This window comes from Suillus fuscotomentosus (genome assembly GCF_016647785.1).
Source record: "Suillus fuscotomentosus strain FC203 chromosome Unknown F5891scaffold_31, whole genome shotgun sequence".
Lineage (NCBI taxonomy): Eukaryota > Fungi > Basidiomycota > Agaricomycetes > Boletales > Suillaceae > Suillus > Suillus fuscotomentosus.
Window position 1 is genome coordinate 44,620 of NW_024539543.1, and position 21,435 is coordinate 66,054.

At 48.1% G+C, this 21,435-nt stretch overlaps 8 protein-coding genes across 8 annotated transcripts; 6 read left to right on the plus strand and 2 right to left on the minus strand.

Annotated features, from left to right (window-relative positions):
- Positions 1 to 125: 125 nt before the first annotated feature.
- On the minus strand, positions 126 to 1,491 carry F5891DRAFT_1037313 (uncharacterized protein). Its single transcript, XM_041361860.1, has 3 exons — positions 641 to 1,491; positions 410 to 587; positions 126 to 334 (listed from the first exon to the last, which is right to left on the minus strand). The coding sequence occupies exons 1-2, from the start codon at positions 1,241 to 1,243 to the stop codon at positions 459 to 461; spliced, it is 732 nt and encodes a 243-aa protein (XP_041225168.1). The 5' UTR covers positions 1,244 to 1,491; the 3' UTR covers positions 126 to 334; positions 410 to 458.
- A 1,807-nt stretch (positions 1,492 to 3,298) lies between these two features.
- F5891DRAFT_1128846 (cytochrome P450) lies at positions 3,299 to 5,475 on the plus strand (the record flags this gene model as incomplete). Its single annotated transcript, XM_041364325.1, has 14 exons — positions 3,299 to 3,503; positions 3,562 to 3,691; positions 3,741 to 3,762; positions 3,844 to 3,929; positions 3,979 to 4,130; positions 4,183 to 4,298; positions 4,387 to 4,499; positions 4,568 to 4,572; positions 4,621 to 4,800; positions 4,851 to 4,907; positions 4,958 to 4,982; positions 5,031 to 5,167; positions 5,219 to 5,351; positions 5,397 to 5,475. 14 exons carry the CDS (start codon positions 3,299 to 3,301, stop codon positions 5,473 to 5,475), a joined length of 1,440 nt encoding a protein of 479 aa, XP_041225169.1.
- Positions 5,476 to 6,628: 1,153 nt separating this feature from the next.
- F5891DRAFT_914058 (uncharacterized protein) lies at positions 6,629 to 7,432 on the plus strand (the record flags this gene model as incomplete). The annotated part of the gene is made up of 2 exons (XM_041373675.1): positions 6,629 to 6,944; positions 7,302 to 7,432. Coding segments are annotated over 2 exons (447 nt in total), but the record flags the coding sequence as incomplete, so codon positions are not given.
- A 1,209-nt stretch (positions 7,433 to 8,641) lies between these two features.
- On the plus strand, positions 8,642 to 9,100 carry F5891DRAFT_914471 (uncharacterized protein; the record flags this gene model as incomplete). The annotated part of the gene is made up of 1 exon (XM_041373685.1): positions 8,642 to 9,100. A coding segment is annotated over one exon (459 nt), but the record flags the coding sequence as incomplete, so codon positions are not given.
- A 170-nt stretch (positions 9,101 to 9,270) lies between these two features.
- F5891DRAFT_953324 (thioesterase thiol ester dehydrase-isomerase) lies at positions 9,271 to 10,174 on the minus strand (the record flags this gene model as incomplete). Its single annotated transcript, XM_041375171.1, has 9 exons — positions 9,271 to 9,330; positions 9,382 to 9,419; positions 9,475 to 9,540; positions 9,590 to 9,761; positions 9,813 to 9,826; positions 9,873 to 9,936; positions 9,988 to 10,013; positions 10,064 to 10,091; positions 10,145 to 10,174. The coding sequence occupies 9 exons, from the start codon at positions 10,172 to 10,174 to the stop codon at positions 9,271 to 9,273; spliced, it is 498 nt and encodes a 165-aa protein (XP_041225172.1).
- Positions 10,175 to 10,324: 150 nt separating this feature from the next.
- On the plus strand, positions 10,325 to 11,483 carry F5891DRAFT_1037329 (V-type ATPase). The gene is made up of 9 exons (XM_041361861.1): positions 10,325 to 10,457; positions 10,507 to 10,534; positions 10,605 to 10,617; positions 10,671 to 10,776; positions 10,830 to 10,869; positions 10,927 to 11,081; positions 11,135 to 11,174; positions 11,227 to 11,279; positions 11,331 to 11,483. The coding sequence occupies exons 1-9, from the start codon at positions 10,413 to 10,415 to the stop codon at positions 11,340 to 11,342; spliced, it is 492 nt and encodes a 163-aa protein (XP_041225173.1). The 5' UTR covers positions 10,325 to 10,412; the 3' UTR covers positions 11,343 to 11,483.
- Positions 11,484 to 11,516: 33 nt separating this feature from the next.
- On the plus strand, positions 11,517 to 14,586 carry F5891DRAFT_387682 (UNC-like C-terminal-domain-containing protein). Its single transcript, XM_041371646.1, has 4 exons — positions 11,517 to 12,424; positions 12,474 to 13,361; positions 13,412 to 13,528; positions 13,579 to 14,586. The coding sequence occupies exons 1-4, from the start codon at positions 11,684 to 11,686 to the stop codon at positions 14,428 to 14,430; spliced, it is 2,598 nt and encodes an 865-aa protein (XP_041225174.1). The 5' UTR covers positions 11,517 to 11,683; the 3' UTR covers positions 14,431 to 14,586.
- A 3,499-nt stretch (positions 14,587 to 18,085) lies between these two features.
- On the plus strand, positions 18,086 to 20,663 carry F5891DRAFT_1037338 (laccase). The gene is made up of 12 exons (XM_041361862.1): positions 18,086 to 18,329; positions 18,380 to 18,431; positions 18,480 to 18,548; positions 18,602 to 18,760; positions 18,814 to 18,889; positions 18,944 to 18,971; positions 19,022 to 19,748; positions 19,802 to 19,822; positions 19,879 to 20,027; positions 20,084 to 20,107; positions 20,159 to 20,223; positions 20,274 to 20,663. The coding sequence occupies exons 1-12, from the start codon at positions 18,157 to 18,159 to the stop codon at positions 20,408 to 20,410; spliced, it is 1,680 nt and encodes a 559-aa protein (XP_041225175.1). The 5' UTR covers positions 18,086 to 18,156; the 3' UTR covers positions 20,411 to 20,663.
- Positions 20,664 to 21,435: the final 772 nt, after the last annotated feature.

Here is a 21,435-nt window from a genome sequence, read left to right on the forward strand (position 1 = left end):
CGATCTGTACACATTCAAAACAACCTCATTCGCAATGCTTGAAAGACTGCGCCAGCACATAATTTACTTTCAAGTTGCACCCATGACCGCAGTCCGCAGGTGACAACTCGCAATCTGTAGCCCAGCGGCAAATATCGATGCATCGATTCCATTGCCTCGAGAAGGGCACCGCGATGGTAATCGATCCGACAGTCGGCGAAGGAGTAAATTGCACTCTCACAGCTTTTAGGAAGTGCAGCAGGAATCCTGAATCCTGTCTTCTTAAGATCCTCTGGGATGCGAAGATTAGGATGTACGACCACGGTGCATGCGCTGTAATGTCAAAACCGTCAAGGTAAATGCCTATCCATCTATATCTCTATATCATCTATGGTTTAAATGCAAGTGTAACTGACGATATTAATCTAAGGAGCGTTACAGCCAATACCAGGCCATGTGCACAAATGCCGCCGGTGGACTCAAAAGTATCCTTCCAGTTCCCGGTATCCATTCAGGTTGGAGGCATATCCCAACCTGTTCTGACTTGGATACATATTGCCTCGCATCCTCGGGTCTTCCCATTGTGCGTGATTATGCGTATAATGTCTGTGGTTCGAATTATGTTGAGTGCAAGTTACAGCCAGGAAGGCGCACGCTACCTTGGGTCCAGAGGAATATATGGTGCCATTGGTCCGTATATACCAGAATGTCCGGGTTCGCCCCATGTCGGAATATAGGACGCCATTTCTCTGACCTGGTAAGGATCAGGCCCCTCACTCCCAAATATATTCATGTAAGGATCGCCTCTTTTCACGTAGACCTTGGCCTTGGGCGCCCGTGGCTTGAGATACCGTCTATCCAGGACGTTCCAATCTTCCACTCCTTCAGTGCAATCAACGAGCCATATTTCCATTCCTTCAAACCCTACCATGGCGTCGAATGCAGGCCCGGCACCATCCACGCCACAATTCAGCGACAATTTTTTCTCCCCGCCTATTTTTTCGTGGACTCTTCCTGTCTCTCGCAGTTGTTTGCCAAGAAGCGCACGTTCTCCTTTGAATGATTCATCTAGGTAGAACAAGGACATGCGCGGAAATGAAGGGTTTGGCAAGACTCGAATGTTGTTCGCCTTCAGGTGGTCCATAATACGATCGCGCAGCTGCATGAGCTCGCTGGACTTTTGAGTGACGATGGACAATGAGCCGAGGAAGTCGTCTCCGACTTGCATGGACTCGAAATGCACGGGAGTCGTTTTGGCACCCATGGGCACCAATTGAAATGTGTTAGGGCGATACGGGCATGAGAAAGTGACGAGGGTAATATGAGGTTCGAAGCGGGGGTATGATCTGGAGTGTGATCTGGAGTGAGGTAATCTGAGGCGAGGTGGTTCGAAGTAAGGTGATCCGAAGTGAGGTGGTCCAAAGTGAGGTGGTCCGAAGTGAGGTTGTTCGAAGTAAGGTGGTCCGAGGTGAGGTTGTTCGAAGTAAGGTGATCCAAAGGGAGGTGATCCGAAGTGGGGTGCTCCGAAGTAAGATGATCCGAAGTGAGGTGGTCGGAAGTGGGATGGTCTGTGGTAAGATGGCCTCGGATAAGAGGGTCTCGAATAAGAGGGTCTCAAGTAAGAGGATGTCGAGCGAGATGATATCGAGTGAGTGCTTGACTTATCGCTCTTTGATTTTCCGTCCTCTGATTTTCCGTCCTTTGATTTTCCATCCTTTGATTTTCCGTCCTTTGATTTGCCATCCTTTGATTTTCCGTCCTTTGATTTTCCGTCCTCCGATTTTCCGTCCTTTAATTTTCCGTCCTTTGATTTTCCGTCCTTTGATTTTCCCTCCTCTGATTTTCCGTCCTTTGGTTTACCATCCTTTGGTTTGCTGTCGTCTGATTTATCTCTCTTTGGCTTATCGTCCTTTGGTTTGATATCTTTGGATTTGACATTTTTTGGTTTGTCGTTCCTTGGTTTATCAGGACGCCTTGGTCGGAATTCCATCAAATAGCGTAGTGCCTCAGCTTCCTCTCCCGAGGGAACAAGCCATAGAGCAAATTCTGGGTGACACATTAGGTCGACAGGCCCGATATCAAAAGACTACTCACTGTAATCCATTACGGGTTGTAGCTGCCTGGAAGGACGACGGCAAGAATACGACCTTTGTCAATGACGCAACCACGCTTTAAATCCAAGAACACAGGTCAGTGAATGAGTGGTTATTGCTATCAGCGGCCAATGTAAACTTGTTAGCAGAGAGATAACTTTATAGAAGGAACAACTTTCTATTGCCCTGTGTGGAAGACCAGGGAATTGTGACATTAGGTGAGGACCAGAGCCGCATAATCATACCTCTCTAAATAATTTGCCTATCAGGAAACCGAAAGAAGCAATGATCCAAGAATGTCGTGGTCTTCCTCCGACGATAGCTTATCGACATGCACAGGGGGATTACTCGGATTTCGGTATGTACCTACTGCCACGAAATTGCCAGGTTGGTGAGTGGTAGCGCGACCAACTTCTTTTGAGGTCAAAATCATGATCCGCCCGCTGTGCGACATGATGTATACGTGGTATCCATACATGTGTCACCTGGCCGGTCCACCGCCCAGCCTGCGGGCGTATAAGTAGCGGGCCATGGTTCTTGTTCAAGATGATGAAATACCAAGGTGGAGGGTCTTCATTTCCCGATAAGTCCACTCCCTGTTCACACTTACCTTTGCAACATCGCTCATGAAGCACTAAAGTCGTCGCAAACATGGCTGCTGTGATACTTGAATCATTCCAGGTACAAAAGGCAGCGAGATCAGATCTGATGGATTTGAAAGTTCAAGTGCAACTGACCAACAGGGTGAATAGTAAGAGCAAGATCTAAATATGGGTGGCGTTTCCCAGCAGGGGGAGCTGTAACTTGGAGGCACAATTCCGATGTTCGGAGCCGTACGGTCCCGCGTGTGTTGTGTTCCGGTAATGATTTTTTTTGGATGTGGGTATCTGACTGCCTCTCGGATCGCTGTTGGCTTTGTGATTGCAGTCTGGGCCCCTAGTGGGTCACTTGACGCCATTGCAATTTTTAGGCAACTGAATATGCAATACAAAGGTTTAGATAAAACCAATCCTTACTGCACACACTAATACGCTGCGCTAATACTGAACCGATGAGAAGAAGATAAGGTGTGTTGCATATCAGATAATCAAACTGGTGCAAGACTCATCAGCATTTCAGGGTCCGAAGCCCATGGCTCATTGCTTTATAACGTCATGCATAGGGCTCTTCGTGCAATTATAAGTTCCCTCTGTGCGTTAGGTGTCTGCCCACACACCGCTCTAACCATGTTTCCTTCAGTTGATGGTCGTCTTGCTAACCTCGCCATCTTACTTGCTTCCTTTATTGTCATCACATCCCTCAAGAGGTTCATTACGAACAGACAGAAAAAACTTCCCCCTGGCCCCGTGCCGCTCCCACTGTTAGGAAACGTCTTGTCTCTCGACACCAAGGCGGCATGGTTAACTTACACCGAATGGGCTGCTGCTTATGGTACGTGGTCAGATAGTACCACGGCAGGCTGCATATATGGTGCAAATCATCATATCAGGAGACTTGTTTTTCGTACGACTTCTAGGCCAGGAAGTCGTGGTGATCAATTCTCAGCACGTTGCAGAAGCCTTGCTGGACAAGCGTTCTCGCATTTACTCTGATAGACCATACATAGCCACACTTGAGCCGTGCGTTCTTCTAACATTCTTCCATTGAATCATTATGGAATACAGGCAGGTTTGGCTGGTCTGTCGTATTTGTATTCACAAGCTATAGTGACGAATGGCGTCTTTGCTGACGACTCTTCCACCAAACTTTTCGTCCTGACTCTGCGCTCAAGTTTCGTCCAATGCAAATCAAGCAGGCTCGTGAGATGATCGCCAACCTCATTGGTGATCCTCAGAATTATCATTCTCACTTTGCAACGTCAGTCTATGTGTTTGTAAACATCAAATTATTATTAACCTGTTCATAGATTCTCGGCATCAGTTGCGATGTCAGTGACCTACGGCTATCAAACTAGTCCTCATCATGATCCTCTGGTTCGAATCGTAGAAAATGCACTGGCTATTGGCCTCGAGGTGGTGACCCCAGAGAAAGCAATCTTGCTCAAAACCTTCCCTTTCTGTAAGCTCAGCTCTTTTCCTCATGAAAATAGCTGATATTCTGTACTCTGCAGTACTGAAGTTACCTGACTGGTGCTGGGGATCCTCGATCAAATGCGATGCTCGAACGTCGTCCGATCGTATGAGAGAAATGACTGACGTGCCGTTCCAATATGCGCAAGACCATATGGTGGGCATCTTTCGTTTTTAGAAATATTGGTTCTGTTCCAGCTATTAATCACATCATCGTCAAGGTTGAAAACTCGGCACTTGGTCAGTTTTCGATGGTGGCAGAAAATCTTCAACGAATCGAGAAGCAAGATCAGACATCCCGATCATTTTTTGAGGGCGCCTTAAAGAAAGCAGCTACTACTGCTATTATTGGCTCGTCGTCTTTTCACAAGAGACGGTATACCTCTCATTGATACATATCTATTCAGGTTCATACGAAACGGTTAGCGGATGTCCGAACCATATTGTCAACTCCTGAATTTCTTTGCAGACTACTTCAGTCGTCATGACTTTTGCTCTCGCCATGGTATTGTATCCAGATGTTCAGAGACGCGCACAAGCAGAGATCGACTCAGTGGTTGGCCTGGATCGCTTACCTACCTTCGAAGACCGAACGTCACTACCATATGTTGAATCAGTTCTGCGTGAGACTTTGCGATGGCAGCCTGTCTTGCCCCTTGGTAATCTTTCTTCCTGTGTTATTTTGCCTTTGCTGAAGGTGTTTTTGTAGGTGTTCCACATGTCACCACGGGTGATGATACATATGACGGTTATTTCATTCCGAAAGGTCTGCTGTTCTTATCCATCGAGTACATCATTTGTAATATCGTACATCAGGAACAACCGTCATGTGCAACGTGTGGTCAGATAGATCCTCTCTAGCTTTCAAAATGCTGATGTTATATTGCAGGGGCATTACACGGGATGAAAAACGGTACCTTGGTGCATCTCGTTTTACGCCGGAAAGGTTCCTAGACGTCAACGGCGCGCTGACAGATGATGACCCTGCTGGATATATTTTTGGCTTTGGCCGGCGTGCATGCCCAGGTGGGCTGAGTTATTTCATCACCGTATACAGTTGATTCATTCTTTTATCAGGCCGATATGCTGCTGATGCTTCTTTATGGTCCGCTATTGTTACTATGTTAGCTACGGTGGAATTTTCTTCTGCCAAAGATGATCAGGGCAAAGTGATCGAATTCACCCCCCAATTCACGACAGGAATCACCCGGTACTTGGTTTTCCTGTATCGTTCCATCTTCCCGTCACTAACTAGTAGTTTCATCGCTTTAGCGCCCCTATGGTCTTCCCTTGCAATCTCTCATCACGCTCTCGTGCCCATTCGGAACTTGTGAATGTTTTCTGAACAGAAGTATAAAATGTTATCAAGTGAATGGGTTGTATGCATATATTTTCCTTTCCATTTCTTGGGCCCACGCCGCCAATCTGTCCAACATTTGACAACCCCTTGTTTGACCCTTTTCGTTAGCTCTGTTTACCGCATGTGGTATATACGACTTGAAATATGTACATTAATCAATGTAGCATGAACTTCAACCACCTGCTTGCGCGCGCACGAGTCGCAACTGAGATCTATAGAGTAACTCTGTCCGTCGGAAAAATATATGTTCCTAGTCACGTGAGCAGTAATACCGGACGACACGATTAAACAATAATATTGTTCCACTCTTGGTTCCACTTCCTGCTACGTACTTGGTCTAGTACATCCCCACCTCGAGCTCACCAACGTCGTGGTCTTCATCACTCACTCAGCCTCATTTATTTATCACGAGAAATCTACAATCATTCGTGTTGAGAGCTCGAAAGCTCGTTGTCAACAGCTAGGGGCTGTCACGGTTTCACTTGAGCCTCTTGCGTATCTAGGTGAAAGTGCAACTACTGTACGTGCCTTTGAGAACAATACATAGAAATGCCAGATAATTAACTGATGAACGAACAGCCTTCCTCATACAGGTGAACCGTGAACATAGAACTGTAATATAAGAGGCCCGGGCGACTACCATTTAGGAAATACTTCACCCCTTGATTTTTGACGCCCGCACTACCACTTACATAAAGTTACTATTGACTGTCACGGTCGCTCTTGTGCCTCTGGGTCTTGATCTGACTCCTTCAACGTTTCTGCCAGTGTCGTAGAATCGCGACTTGTGACCCCCTAGGATCGTTCATCCCATCTATATCAACTCTATCAAATTCCGCCATGCAACGGGGTTTTTTGAAGACCCAAAAGGCTAAACGACGCGTCGCAAAGGCTGTAGATTCTGAGTCTGCCAAAGGGCCTCCGTCCAAGAAATCCAAAGAAAAGGGTACTAAAGAAGAGGGGTATGTCGCTATCATCAATGCTTGCACACTTTAGAACCATTTCGTTGCAGCCTGGATGAACATTCACGAGCCGAATACACTGATTTCAGTACGATCAACCCCCACAAACTCCCCAAATCTATCCAAGATCAAAACGATAACGACACACATTCCATTGGATATGGAAAGAATCGCATGATCTTCCGCGTTTGGCCTCGTTATCCTAATGGACAAGCCATCAAGCCGTCTCCACTGAGGGGAAAGGAGGCCGGCAATGGACTTGATTTATGGGGTGCAACGCTCTACGACTTCTACCATGTTCGACGTCTCCCAAATGTGCCAAACTACATCACCAATTCCACGGGAAGCAGACTTGCGAAATGGATGCGCCAGGCTGGTGAGCTTACAGCCAAGGATGAGCTCTATTGGGCCGATCAGGAAGAGGATCCCAAAGAGATACCAGTAGCTGACATCGGGGAACTGATTGGATGCTTTGACACACGTGTCAGATTGGGCATATTCGATCAGTATTCCTGCCGAAAGGAGGTTAGAGAGAAGGCAAAATCAGGGTCTAGCTACATAGCGGAAGTCACAGATGCAGAGGATCCGATCCCTCCAGTCGGTGATCAGGACGAGAATGTCGGTATCAAGCAAGAAGAGGAGGCAGTACAAGCTGCTAACGATGATGCAGTAGAAGATGCAACCGCCGGCGTGCAGCTCAATGACGTCATGCAAGTAGATGAAGCAGGCGAAACGTCGCCAGAAAAAGCTGCGGACAAAACGACAGAGAAACCTGTGGACAAACCGACAGAGAAACCTGCCGCGCCACTGCCGAGCATCGATTCGCCCTTCCATCCAGACCATTATCCCTCTCCATATCCCTTCATCCCGTGCACGCACGATGGGAATCCGACTCTCCAACAGCGGATTCCTTTATATCTTCTCCCTAAAAAGCTCCATGTTCACGACCCTTGGAATAAATTATCTATCGATGAGGGTGATACCAACTACGAAACTCCGTGGCTTTCCAAAGTTGGCAATCGAAACATCGTCCGAACATATTCCCTTTCTCTTGCGCCACAAGGCAAAGAGGCTGCGCTGAAGGCACAGAAACTAGCCGAGATAGCGGAAGACGAAGCGGCGAAAGAACAGAGCGTGGTTCAAATTTTCCCTTCTAGCAAGGAAGGGCCGACGGAAGAGCCGCTAATTGAAATCATACTTCCTCCGCGACCCCGGAAGAGGATGCAAGTGGAAGAAGCTCATCTCTATCTTTCACCAAGTGCAGTGGGCTCCGGTAATCATTCAGTTGTGCATAGTGTGGATTGGGAGCTTCCCCGTGACCTTTTCATCGAGCCTCGTCTGTGCAGAACTTGTGTGGAGTCGGACGCCCGTCGACAGATTCAGAAGTTAAAGGACGATGGGAAATGGGAAGCACTTTTAAATAACCCAGTAGGGAAACCTGAAGAAATTCTACAGACCGGCCTGGATGTCGCCCCCGGAACAGAGTCCTCGCAAGCCTCTGGCTCGAAGCGAACGGTTGGTCACGTTACCATTGAGGAACACCAGCTCCCACTGGTGACCGCATCCTTCATCGGCCCAGACGACGACAAACCGGGTGATGAAAAGTCCACCAATGCCAATGACGCTGAATCGGCGCCAATTTCGGACGGAGATCCCCCTGCGGACTCTTCCAATACCCCAGCTCAAACAGGGGATGCCAATGCCGATGTTGCAACGGACGCCGTAGATGGGCGGGATCTGAAACCCGGAGCCAAAGTGGAGCAGGAAGAGTCACCTGACGTTGAGATGAAGGTGGACGAGATTCAGAACTCTGAGGAGCCGGGCACGCTGGGGTCTGTTCCCAAGGAGGACAAGGGGAAAGGCAAAGAGGAGTCAGAGCAGGATCGTGGGGATGAAGAACAAGTTGACAGAGAAGAAAGTGAGGGTGAACAGAGTGAAGAAGGCAGCGAGGAAGAAATATTCACCGTTGAACCTCCGAGGGTCGTCCGCGTCGCATCTTACTCTGGACCAGCTCTTCGCATCCACACTAATGAGAAGTGGCAAACCTCCTGGGGTCGATGCGGACACGGCGGCAGCGGTTCTGGGACAGTTCCGCGCACCGCGACAGTCTCTGTTATTGCGAAACTCTCAATCGAACACGACCTCCACCTCGCTCGGGAGGCGAGCAACTATCAATCGTTCCCTGACCACTTCTTCGAACACTGGAACGGATATAATGTCATGCCCCCTCTGCACGATCCTGTCCCCGTCGGGGCACTCTGCCCGCAGTTCTACGGGTATTACACACCCGATGATCCAACTGATGGCACGAATCATCCCAACTATTTGAGTCCGATCTTACTTCTCGAGTGCTGTGGCGAGGAGATAAACCCAGATGAGTTGTGCATAGACGACAAGCAAGAATGCGCATCGCTTCTCTTCCGCTTCCATCATGCAGGGTGGTTGCACGAGTCTTTCGCAGCGCGGAACATTCTGTGGCAGCAGGGAAAGCCAACGGAGTGGCCAATCCAGCGGGCGTTCTCGACCAAGAGCTTCCGCCTGATCGACTTTGGTAGATCGAGAAAGATGGATAGTTCATTGACGAGGGCGAGCGAGGAAGACACAGCTTTGCGCCTGCTCCACCTATTGCATCATGCAGCTTGATAGAGACATTCATTACGCTGGAAAAAGATAGAAACGTTTGTTTTCTTACATTGTCTTTTCTTTTTGACGATCCACTGCTTTGTTTATGCCACAGATCATCTGTGCGAAGTGAATGCTGTTATTTTCAAAACTTGGTACGATCACAGTAAAAATAAAAAATAATATCAGTCAACGTCGTTCCCCTCTATTACTTGTTCGCCATCTTCCGAAAACTTCACGTTGTTCTGCAGAAGGATTGTCATGTTGAGCCAGAAAATATTATTGGTTTTACTCACAGGGTCAGACGACGATTTCCCAACATATTTCGTGTGATCTAGTGCAATGCGATTAGTCAAGAAGTGTCTCGGCGTGCTAAAGACAAGTCTTACATCCATACGCCACTAAATCGCCTACAGAATTGGTAAAATCTACACGAGTATAGGCCAAGGATTTCCCTGGTTTGGTGAGCTTGTAGAACACTATAACAAATCTTGCATCACTTACCCATGGCAGTAAGTGTGGCTCGTGCATGAAGGGTATCGCCTGTCCTGCCTGCAGGTCGTACAAAGGATGCACCAATATCTGTAGAAACGCCGGTCATGTAGTGACCTTTGCTTGCAACAGCGAGGGAGCCAAGGGTATCAGTCAGCGACAGGATTAGGCCGCCGTGCACGGTCTAGTTTGGTGCGTCAATAAGTAGGATACTATGGGACATTGAGATACGCACCCCGACTCTGTTTACTGCAGAGACATAAGTGTTATGGAAGCTGGTGAGAAAAGTACGTACAATTAGATTGATCTATCTTCAGTGAAAAATCAACTGTTCCGGGGATTGCGCGGTGAATGACAAGCTTGAAAGACTTTGTCAGTATTAGATGCAAGTAGAGATGGTACACTCTTACATTTGGAAAACACTGAGCATCATGTCCTAGTTGCTGTATTCAGCGACTCGCGCCAAAAAGTGTCTAGTGGGAATACCTTTGTTGTCTATGAATGATTTCCATACCTGGCATAGTTTCCTCTGTGAGAACGCGCAAGCAAGCTCTATAAAAGACCTACCCTTCGGGTGAATCTCAAAGAAGCAGACATTATGTGTCTTTCCAGTCGGATACGCCGTCCGGGGACTCCGGGCAGTTGAAAGTTTCCAAAGGGAGAAGGAGGTTGTTTAGTTCTAAAGCTCTTGCCAAACAATGGCTGCTGCCGAGGTGTTGAATCTCCGATCGGCTTTCTCCCCACGGCGTCGTCAACTCGAACTACGTCTACTCAGCCATTTATCAGCGTCGCCCAATCGTCTTCATTCACTTCCTTCAAAGTCAAAGTACAAATCATGTCTGACCTTTGTCCCGTCTACGCACCCTTCTTTGGTGCCATGGTCAGTTCTAAATTCTCCTTGTTTGCTTTCGAGACTGAAGAGTCTGTAGGGCTGCACCTGCTCAATTGTGTTCGCCTGTAAGTCTTATGAGCAGACGTTGTCAGAAGCTCTGATGTCCTAACCAATCCTTGTGCTTGTGTGCGCTAGGTCTTGGTGCAAGGTCTGAAACTTTTTGGCAGCAGGGTTTGTGGTGTGTTGAACATTTTTCCGCAGTTATGGTACCGCAAAGTCTGGTGTTGGTATTTCTGCTATGGGTGTCCTCCGGCCAGACCTCGTGATGAGATGTGTTGTTCCTGTTATCATGGCTGGTATTATCGGTGTACGTTTTTGCCTTCCTCCATCTTAACTCCCGTCGGTTCTGATAATGCGCAGATCTACGGTCTGGTGGTATCCGTCCTCATTTCCAGTTCACGTGTGTTCTGTCCTTTTCCTGCCCATCATCCTGGATGCTGAATTGTATGCAATTTAGTGCAGGCAAGAATGACCCTTGCGCAAGGATTCATTGACCTCGGTGCTGGTTTGTCGGTCGGTCTCGCTGGTCTTGCCGCAGGCTTTGCCATTGGTATCGTCGGTGATGCTGGTGTCCGTGGTACTGCACAACAGCCGCGACTTTTCGTTGGAATGGTGAATATTCATTAACTTGGTCTTGTCAAGAACAAATCTAACATAGTGCGCAGATTTTGATTCTCATCTTCGCTGAAGTGCTGGGTCTTTACGGTAAGATGATATTTTGTATAGACGATGTGTTGTATTGAACAATCGTCTGTAGGCCTGATTGTTGCACTCATCATGCATACCAAGGCTGGAGAGTTGATAGGAATGGTATATGGTTTCTCTTTGACTTTTACTCGTTTTATTAACATGACTTCACAGTGCGACGTTTAGAAAGATGACGGAGTTCATTATAAACATTCATGCTGTTTTCCGTCTAATGCATCCATGTTTATACTTGCAAATATAGTCCTTGCATGTATCGTCTACTTGAATAATACATCCAGGGTCAATGATTACCCTCTGTTGTGTGAACCTGTGTTTTAATTACTCGTTGAGGATTGTCAGGCCCAAGTGACCAAAATACTTGGGAGTTCTCAGAATCGCCGACGTGGCGATCAAATAGTGTCTTCCTTAGACTTCCTACAACTGTTTATCGGAAGCACCCATGTCACTTTAGCTGTCTTTGAATCTTTGGAAGACCTAAAAGGCTGTGGTTGTCAGAAACTTCATTGATGGTTTCTTTCACGACGCTGCCCAAGACGTTGCTCCTTCTCCTGCTTACCTCGCCAGCTTTTGCCATCTCGGTCGCTCTTCCCTCCTCCAAGAATGACCCATTTCGCGCTATAGTTCTCGCCCATCGCAAGCGCCAACCTGAGCCGCCTCTCTGCTGCTTGACACCACCTTCGTCAATAGAATCACCAGATGATGTCGAGGATGTCCTGCTCTCATTTGAGGAGTGGAAGTCTAAACAGTTCCTGTACCAATCCAAACCGCAGTCGCAGACCCAGCCTCGGGTAACTGCTCATCTCCAAATTGAAGCTTTAGAAAACACGGAGTCAAGTACTACCCATGAGACTAATGTCACTGTGCCGGACACGTCTGCATACCTCCCGGAAACGGCACTCTCCCCTCATTTCAGGGTACCTATCACCGACCGTTTCAATTATGCAAACTTAGATTGCTCTGCACGCGTACACACTTCTCATCGCTCTGCCAAGTCTCCTTCGTCCATTCTATCATCAAAAAAGGATAAATATATGCTTTCGCCATGTTCTACGGGCAAGGAGGAACAGTTCGTGGTTGTAGAGTTGTGCGAGGATATTAGAATTGACACCGTGCAACTCGCGAACTTCGAGTTTTTCAGCGGAGTGTTCAAGGATTTTTCGGTGAAGGTTGCAAAGACTTACACGACGTCTGATGACGGGTGGGTACTGGCGGGTACTTACAAGGGAAAGAATGTCCGTGGTGTGCAGGCGCGTGTTTCTCACAGACATTCAAACCTTGCCGTTGACCGAGATACAGTCTTTCCACACGCCAACTACCCTGCGCGATTTCTACAGGTACATCCGGATCGACTTTCACTCACACTATGGACATGAGTATTACTGTCCTGTCTCACTTCTTAGGGTCTATGGTTTGACCCATCTTGAACAATGGAAGTGGGACATGTGGGAAGAAGAGAGTCATAAACTCGCCCGAGCTCAGGCTCAAGTATTTTCCTCCATTACGGAGCCCCTGCCCATCAGTTCTGGGGGATCTGAACTGAACAAGTTTATGGATGAGCTCGAGGCTCGGACCATACCTTCTGCATATCCTCTTGATACCCCACTTCCAACAACCAAAGTCTTGTCTACGGCACATATGAGTCTAAGTAGCTCTCAGGCATCCAAGGCGGTGAACCGGACATATATCTCGGTCAACTCTTCTTTTCAATCCACAGCGTCTTCACCGGCCATTGTTCCTACCGACTCTGCCATCATGCAGCAGCCTACTTCGTCCGCTACCTCAACGTCTGTATTGAGTTCCGAGACGAGCGTCGTGTCTTTCGACACTGCCATATCCTCTACAGCATCCCTCTCGCCTAATGAGAGCACGTCTACCCAATCCCCATATCTAATCTCTTCAGAACTCCCGCATACCTCTAATATCGAAGCATCTTTATTGCAATCTCCATCATTATCATCTCACCACGGCCCATCTGCGAACACGCTGGCGACAGCCTTACCAACATTATCTATCCCTCCACCCGTCGGATCAAGTGGAGAGTCAATATACCGCACAATTATGACCCGACTGACTCTCCTAGAGGCAAATCATAGCCTATATGCACGTTATGTGGAGGAGCAGACCTCTGGTGTACGTGAAGTACTCAGGAGGTTCGGTGAGGATGTTGGCAGGTTGCAGAGCGCCGTGAGTTCCACTAGAGCTAATTTGAACGACCTATCTCATACATCTCTCAGAGTCGCATACAGGCACAAATGTATCAGCGCACAGTTCACGAGTGGGAAAGACAGCGACTTCGTCTGGAGTTCGAACACAGTGAATTACTCTCGCGAGTAAATCATCTTGCTGAAGAGGTTGGCTTCCACGTCCTGAAAATGTTAATGGTTGCTCATGATGTTTCAAGGTTACTCTTGAAAAGCGTCTTGGGATCGCACAACTTTGCTTACTTCTGGCAGTGCTTGTATTCATTGGCTTAACCAGAGGTGCACCATCCATAGAACCCCCTCAACTTATTACTCGTTCTGCGAGAGAATGGGGCCGGCGCAACTTAAGTTTCGCTAGCAGTAACGCTGACCGTGGCTCGAATAATATGCTGTTCCGAAATCGCAGTCCTGAGATTCCTGTTGGCAAGAGATCTGAACCCAAAAAGGGTCGTCCTTCGGGCCCAGGTTCTCCTGTAGACTTTCCGCCTCATCGAACGCAACGGTCCTCCGATCATGATCCTATTCCACGCCGACCTCCGCATTTTACTACCTTCACAGATAAACGATCCACCCCGCGCGGCTCCACCGCCACGAAACGGTCCGGCCCTCCATTTGCCAATTCTACACTCCGCACCCCCACCCGTCGCATACCTATTTCTATCTCCACGGAGATATCCACACTCCCCCGCGCCGCCCATATGGTGCGAACAAACTCGCATTCATCAACAGGACTCATCATTCCTAAATCTACCAAACGCTTGGCACGGACAGCTCACCTGCACGAAGTCAAAAGTTCGCTCAGTCGAAGGGAGAGCCAAAACTCGAAGCGAGGAAATAATCTGGAAGACGTGTTCCGTGGTCCTTCTATGAAGACTCATTATCATTCGCGACGCCTGTCAAGCCCGCGACGACCCCTCTTTCCGATTGACCTCTCACGTCAGCCAAAAGACTTGATATCGGAAGATACCACTGATCCTGATGCGTGGGTTGACACCGATGTTGAAGGAGGATCCGAATGTTCAGAATTTGCTGCACTCGAACTCTCACTTTGATATGACGATTTTCTTATGTTCCGGCGAGAATCGAGGCTATGTATTAAGGGAAGAACCTCAATTGCACATACCATAGATATCGTCATGCAATCACTGCGGCTGAGCGCTGCAGCGCTATGCATCGATGACGCATCGATGCGTCACAGCCCGCACTAAGCCCGTACCGCGTGACTGTCGAACTCGTGATTTTGAATACAGTCTTGGTTACGATGTATGTCCGAAACCAATATTTCGTAGTCTGTGGACTCCTAGTCGTTGTACTGGAAATTATGGGAAGCTTCTCAATTCCTTGAGCATTTGGCTTACGCATTGCTAGTGATCGACACGATGATATTCAAGTGTTTTGTAGGGGGTAAGCTCTGCTTGTTTATCAAAGAATCAGGCTCATGAGATCAATTCCAGAGGTGTTCATTCTCTCTGGGACTATCTCTGCACTTGTTTCCATCAGCGAGATGTCGGGTTTGAACCCTCAGCACTGTATGAGAGGCTGAGGTGTAGGTGTGTCTATTTGACTTGAGAGGTGTTGTCTCACTACTAGAACTAAATAGCTGCCCATCCTCGGCCCATCCATACTTGTCTCAAGTGGCAAGCTGGACTATCCGCCACCCAACCTACTCCTTTAAAGCTTGATGGGCCTGGTACTATTGAAATGCTACAAGATGTCCTGAGCAGTTGAGATCTCGTTCATTCGGCTCTAACTTAACCAGGTGTCCTACAGCTCCGTGCACAACGGACATTTCACCACAAGAGACTAGTCATGAAGTGCCCAGTTCGTGTGGCACCACAAAATACTAAGTCGTATTCAAATGATTCTACAAGATCTGATGACGTTGGAGCGGTAACCACCTGCGTGCAACTCGCGTGCCAGGGCACAAATTTGAAGCCCACTGCTCAGCGCTCAACTGCGCCTGCTGGAGGCCGATCACTATATTTAAATCCATTCGGAACATCTCTGTTCCATCCATCAATGCATCATGCATCATGCTGCGGTAAATCCGCGCCATGGTCATCGTGGGAATTCGCTACAGTGATGCTTACTGGTCCTTTCCTACCTCCAAGCCGGTTGACTCTTCAAGCTTCAAGCTTCACATACAATGTTACGTCAACTTATGTTGCCCATCATACGTTCCCAGAACATTGCATTGCATTCTTTAATTGAGCAACCTCAATTGTTTCCTAGGTAAATTAGTATTTTAAGGCTTGACAACCAATGCCACTAGTGTCAAAATTTGCAGCATCAACTACAGGACCGCTGTGTATCTTTGACACTCGATGTAACGCATCGTGCCTCCATCTGCCAAACTTCAAGTTCGAACGTAAATGTTCGTGTCGTTTGGTGCCTTCCGGTGTCCATTTCTGCTGATGGCTTTCATCCAGTATTGTCTCATGGAAACGCATCCCCAGTCGGTACGGAAAAGGTCGATTAGGCTTCCTTGGGTGAGTAGGTCCAAGGTCTGGATGTGCTAAAGGCCACCAGATCCAGGATCTGAAGCTTCCTATCCCCTACTAGCCCTCCTCCAGCCGCAAATTACCCTCCCGGTGGGTCATAATCGCCGTGAGCAGCTAGCCGATCAATGAATGTGGTTGGAGTCGTGCCTTGGAACGTTTCCTTCCGATGAGTGTATAGGCTCAGTCACGGTATTATCATTCTTGAACAGAACGAGATGGTCGGCGCAGTTGGGGTAGCGGCAGCCTATTGATGAGAACTTTCGCAGGTTCGATACTGCTGCCATCCCCACCACCTAGCATTCCTCTTGCCCTAGCTAGCGGGCCCTCCCTTATCCCAGAAAACGAGCGCCTGCAGCGGGTTTTAAGGACGCGGTCTGCCTCGCGATGTTCCGCTGGACACTTCCGGCTTGGGCTTCGCTATAGAATAGGCAACACCTCACGCGCATAACTGATCTATACTACTCGACTCGATTTCTGTCGCAACCATCATTTGCGCAATACAGCTCGAGTTGTTACGTTCAGCACCTACGCACGAGTTCCAATTTCCGCTGCATGCAGCCAACGCCCCACACTTGAACCTACTTGAAGTATTTGTTGTTTCATAATGTAACTCATTCACATTTACGACGTACCATGCACGCAGATACTGGTTTCGCATGATAGACGGACGGATACACTGCACATATCGATGTAAGAAACAAACCTGTGCAGTCGAATCCCGAGGCGGGCTGCTGTAACTGTAAGCTTGGCTGACTAAATTTCAAGTCATCTATATTTGCTTCGACGCCTACTTCCCATATCAAACGACATACGCTTTTACACATTGTCTGTCTGATCCGACCTCGGTATTTCCGCCCTCCTCCGCGAGTGGTTTCCAGCCGCGCAACGGCAATCAGTTGTATAGTCTAAAAATATATCATGGCTATTTTACACCTCTACCATTATTGGGCTGTACCATAGGTTTTCGTTGGTCTAGTAGCGGTGTAGGGGAGCTGGACCAACGGTCGCAATTGTGGGTGCAAGTGTAACCTCGCTCCTGCTCGAAGTTGACGACAACTGATGTGCACATCATAAGAATATGTTAAATGTACTGGATGAAGTAGCCAAGCAGTCTGAAATTGTCACGATATACTTAGTCACGGTGGATCACGAAGTGGGTAATACCTCCACTAACGTGGGAATCGGCCAGCTCCCACAGTGCATGGATCCATTTCATTATATGCATAGCTAGTGCCAATCCATTATGGTGATTTCAGCCCGACTTGCGCCGTTCAACAATGCAACCATCATCAAAGCAGTTGTCGCCGCCGGCCGCCTCTCTTCAAAATTCCTTGCCGAGACAGTTGAGCGTCTAGTGCGCAGTCGGTCATTGCCAAGGTTCATAGGGCTATCACTAGCGCACTCTAGTACATCCTGCGGCAACCAGGCCCTCATCCTATTTTAATGCATCTAAGTCTAACTTTAGCATCGACTTTCTCTAAGCTGGTCCGTCGTGCACCAAACTCTTGATCGTTGCTAAATGAGAATGAAGGCACATGCGTACTCTTTTCCAGGATCCAGTCTGATCACTGCCTGATCCTCAGATGTTTCCTTCCGTCGCACTGCGACAGTGTCAGGTAGACAAGTACAAAACTTCCGCGCTGATACTTATCCTTCTGGAGTAACCATTATAATTATCCACGCTGCCTAACACAGATGTCATCCATATCTGCTTTGTTCAGTTCCAAGTTGCGAACAGGTTAGTGCTCAACTCCCTTATAATATAGCATGCGATCATTCCTTTCAGACAAAATCTAGTCAGATCTTCCCGCGCGGCATGTTTGACTGGCACTAGCCACCTGCATTCTTTTTTTACTATGCTCGAGGAGTTGTCTTGAACTGATGTGGCAACCTGACACTGCCACTACTACAGGACATTTACGGCCGTCTGGCTGTCCTGGCCATCTGACTTATTTTATGTTCTCCGAGTCATGGTTTCATGACACAAGTATGGTACGCCACCATTCTTCAATGTATCGGCAGGTAGTTGCTAACTCTAAGAGCAGTACAGTATTGGAATTAAAATGCATGAAGTGCTGGGAATTGCTGAGCAACTGTTTATGGAGGGATTACACGCCGGTCGTCATTAGTCGAGGTACAGCTGCTTTGAATCGGGATACCTCAGGCTGCCTCTGCAATATAAAAGCTGAGAGGGGTATGTTTCTTGCATCATCATCTTATCCTACATCCCACTACTCTCTCGGGTGCGAGCACTCCGGCCTATCGTGAATAATCACGATGCTTACTCCTATCCTAATTGCTTCTTTCTTTTCATTGATTAATGCTGCATCTATAGTATCTCGCTCACAGTCCTACCCTCGTTCACAATCATCTCAGCCTGCTGTACTAGGCCCACAAACCACAATAACCATAGGTAATAATGTTATCGCTCCCGATGGCTTCGAACGCTCGTGAGTCTATTGCCACGACACTCCTCGGGCTCACTCCTGATCTTTAACAGAGCAACTCTTGTCAATGGCATATTCCCTGGACCCTTGATTGCAGCCCAGAAGGTGAGCTTCCGTCGTCCTTGTCGTGCACAAGCGCTGACCTCACAATAGGGAGACAACTTTTCCATTCAGGTAGTCAACGAGCTCACAGACGAGACGATGTTCAAGAGTACCAGTGTCGTAAGCAGTGCCAATCACCCGCGCTTTCATTAACTTACTTTTGTTTGCCGCAGCACTGGCACGGTATCTTCCAAAATGGGACCAACTACGCCGACGGCACATCCTTCGTCACACAATGTCCGATTGCACAGAACAACTCTTTCACTCACAACTTCTCCGCCCCGAACCAAGCAGGTACTTACTGGTATCACAGTCATTACTCCGTCCAATATGTAAGTAGCTCTCGCATTTTGCTCGTGTGGTGGAGCACTAACCTATGGGACAGTGCGATGGTCTGAGGGGAGCCCTGGTTATCTATGACCCTGATGACCCTTTGGCATACATGTATGATGTCGACAATGGTGAGCGAGTAATCTGTGCATGTTATGAAACCTCTGACCATCATGTGTTACCAGCAAGTACCGTAATCACACTTTCCGACTGGTGAGTTTAAGGTACATTGGTAACGTACCCGACTAAAGCAGTGTCACTAGGTATCACGTTGTAGCTCCTGTCTTGCGCCACATCATAGGTACCGACGCCAACTCTTCGCTTATCAACGGACTGGGTCGTTATGCAGGCGGACCCGCGTCTGACCTGGCTGTGATCAACGTCGAACAGGGAAAGCGATACCGCATGCGACTGGTTGCAATGTCCTGCGACCCTAATTTCAATTTCACCATCGATGGCCACAACTTCACCATCATCGAAGCGGATGGACAGCTGACCGAGCCACTGCCTGTAGATCAGCTCCAGATTCTTGCGGGTCAGCGCTACTCTGTGGTTCTGGTAGCCAACCAGCCAGTGGATAACTACTGGATACGCAGTCTTCCTAGTTTGGCGGGTGCATCCTTCGAAGGGGGAACGAACTCTGCTATATTGCGCTACCAAGGCGCCCCGCAGGTCGACCCGACCACGGTCCAAACGACCATCCAGGACCCATTGGTAGAGACCAACTTACATGCTCTAATCAATCCCGGTGTTCCTGGCATTCCGGGGTACGGGAATGCAGATATCAACCTCGACCTCCAGATTACCTCTCTCGGCGGATTCTTCTCTGTCAATAATGCCACATTCGCACCACCCACCGTTCCTGTTCTACAACAAATTCTCAGTGGTGTAAATCCATTTAATCTACTTCCAAACGGGAGTGTGATCCCTCTAAAAGCCAACCAAGTGGTGGAGTTGACGATGAAAATAGTATCTGGTCCAGGTGGACCCGTGCGTCTTTTCCTTTCCTTTGATGCTTATGTGTCTGATTCATAACATACCAGCATCCCATACACCTTCATGGGGTAAGTTCACCTTGACTTCGATGACATATTTGATTGGTACTGATGATGGTCATCAGCACTCATTCGATGTCGTACAGAGCGCAGAAAGTAGTACCTTCAATTATGTGAACCCAGTTCGCCGTGATGTGGTAAGCGTTGGTACTACGGGGCAACAGATGGTGATACGATGGACGACCGACAATTCTGGCCCGTGGTTCTTGCATTGGTATGTTATTATTATTTTTTGAGCCATCATGAACAGTACTAACTATGAACCAAAAGCCACATTGACTGGCACCTTGATGCGTATGTCTTTGAACGTCTTCGTAGAAGAAATGACTGATTTTTCGCATCCAGCGGTTTTGCCGTAGTAATGGCGGAAAGCCCTTCAGATACCGCTGCACATGTGAACCCCGTACCACGTAAGTCATATTTCAGGAGACAGCATTTCCATGGCTGAACAGCTTTCCAGAGGAATGGTACGAGTTGTGTCCGACCTTTGACTCTTTAACGCCTACCCAGTTGGGGGGTGGGGGTCGCTTCGCCTATGAAGAAGCAGCTAGTATTACCACTGCGGCTCTTCTCTTCCCACCATCACCACTCCCTTAAATACCACTATTATATTATTATTATTTTCGTTTCCGTAGGGGGCATCATGTTTACAGGATATACTGTATGTGGGTAGTGTATTTTTGTATCCTAGTTACATGTACATGGACCTCTCTATTCCACTCAGCACTTACATAAATGCACGAGGATAATGCGTAGGATGTGAAATGGCAACCTAATAAAGATTCTGAGGAAACACGTTGAATAAGAAATTTACAAGTAATATAGGAGTGATAATCACTCCGGAGCAAAATCTGAGAGCAACAACTTCAGCATGGAACGAACATACTGATCAATAGAAACCATTCCAGTCCGACATCTGCTGCCAAGTGGCTGTGTCGAATATCCTAATCCGATGCCGAGATAACTTTCTTTCCGTCCGACCAGGCCAAAGCTCCAAACTGTCTAATCGCGTTCGAGTGCGGTGAGCACTGGTTCGCCCATCTTCGCATCCCAGGATTTACTCCGTCCTTAAAGTCGCAATTTGTGTCTTGTCGAGTGAGTAGATTATGGTGTACAGACACATGCCCGGTTTTGATTGTCAGGACTGTACTGTCTCTCCGTTCTTGACATCCCAGATTCTCACTATCCTGCCGTCCGAGGATTCGCTGCTTAGCATTCGGTTACCATTCACACTCCAGTACACTCACAACACATTGTCACGTCTATGCCCTGTCCATTTTGTGACGACCTTTCCAATCTCGACTGTCCCATAATTTCACTTTCATCTTGACTTCCGCTGGCAACAGTCTTGCCGTTCGGAGACAATGTCATTTGCACACCGCTGCTTTCCTTTTCCTGCCATCTCGCCAGTCCTCGCCTATCTGTGCGCCGCTTTACAAGTCCCATGGTCGTAGCGAGCCGTCCCTCGAACATGTGATGGTCCTCCCCCAGGCAGGTGCACAACGCCTTGTTCCTGTGCAATGACTTCTGGCGTCTGTTGTTTTATACTGGTATTTGAAGACATGGTCGGCGCCGGGAAGGTCTCAAGTATAGCAGATGATCCATGACGCGACAGAAGCCCG

Bases quoted from the DNA above. Each gene is read 5' to 3' on its own strand.
- F5891DRAFT_1037313 (XM_041361860.1), bottom strand. From the start codon at position 1,243: ATGGGTGCCAAAACGACTCCCGTGCATTTCGAGTCCATGCAAGTCGGA. The intron at 588-640 runs AGGTAGCGTGCG...AATTCGAACCAC, and splicing joins CATATATTCCTCTGGACCCA to AGACATTATACGCATAATCA.
- F5891DRAFT_1037329 (XM_041361861.1), top strand. From the start codon at position 10,413: ATGTCTGACCTTTGTCCCGTCTACGCACCCTTCTTTGGTGCCATG. The intron at 10,870-10,926 runs GTGTGTTCTGTC...TATGCAATTTAG, and splicing joins CGTCCTCATTTCCAGTTCAC to TGCAGGCAAGAATGACCCTT. The intron at 11,175-11,226 runs GTAAGATGATAT...AATCGTCTGTAG, and splicing joins TGAAGTGCTGGGTCTTTACG to GCCTGATTGTTGCACTCATC.
- F5891DRAFT_1037338 (XM_041361862.1), top strand. From the start codon at position 18,157: ATGCTTACTCCTATCCTAATTGCTTCTTTCTTTTCATTGATTAATGCT. The intron at 18,330-18,379 runs GTGAGTCTATTG...GATCTTTAACAG, and splicing joins CCCGATGGCTTCGAACGCTC to AGCAACTCTTGTCAATGGCA. The intron at 19,823-19,878 runs GTAAGTTCACCT...GATGGTCATCAG, and splicing joins ATCCCATACACCTTCATGGG to CACTCATTCGATGTCGTACA.
- F5891DRAFT_387682 (XM_041371646.1), top strand. From the start codon at position 11,684: ATGGTTTCTTTCACGACGCTGCCCAAGACGTTGCTCCTTCTCCTGCTT. The intron at 12,425-12,473 runs GCGCGTGTTTCT...ACCGAGATACAG, and splicing joins AGAATGTCCGTGGTGTGCAG to TCTTTCCACACGCCAACTAC. The intron at 13,529-13,578 runs GTTGGCTTCCAC...TGATGTTTCAAG, and splicing joins TAAATCATCTTGCTGAAGAG to GTTACTCTTGAAAAGCGTCT.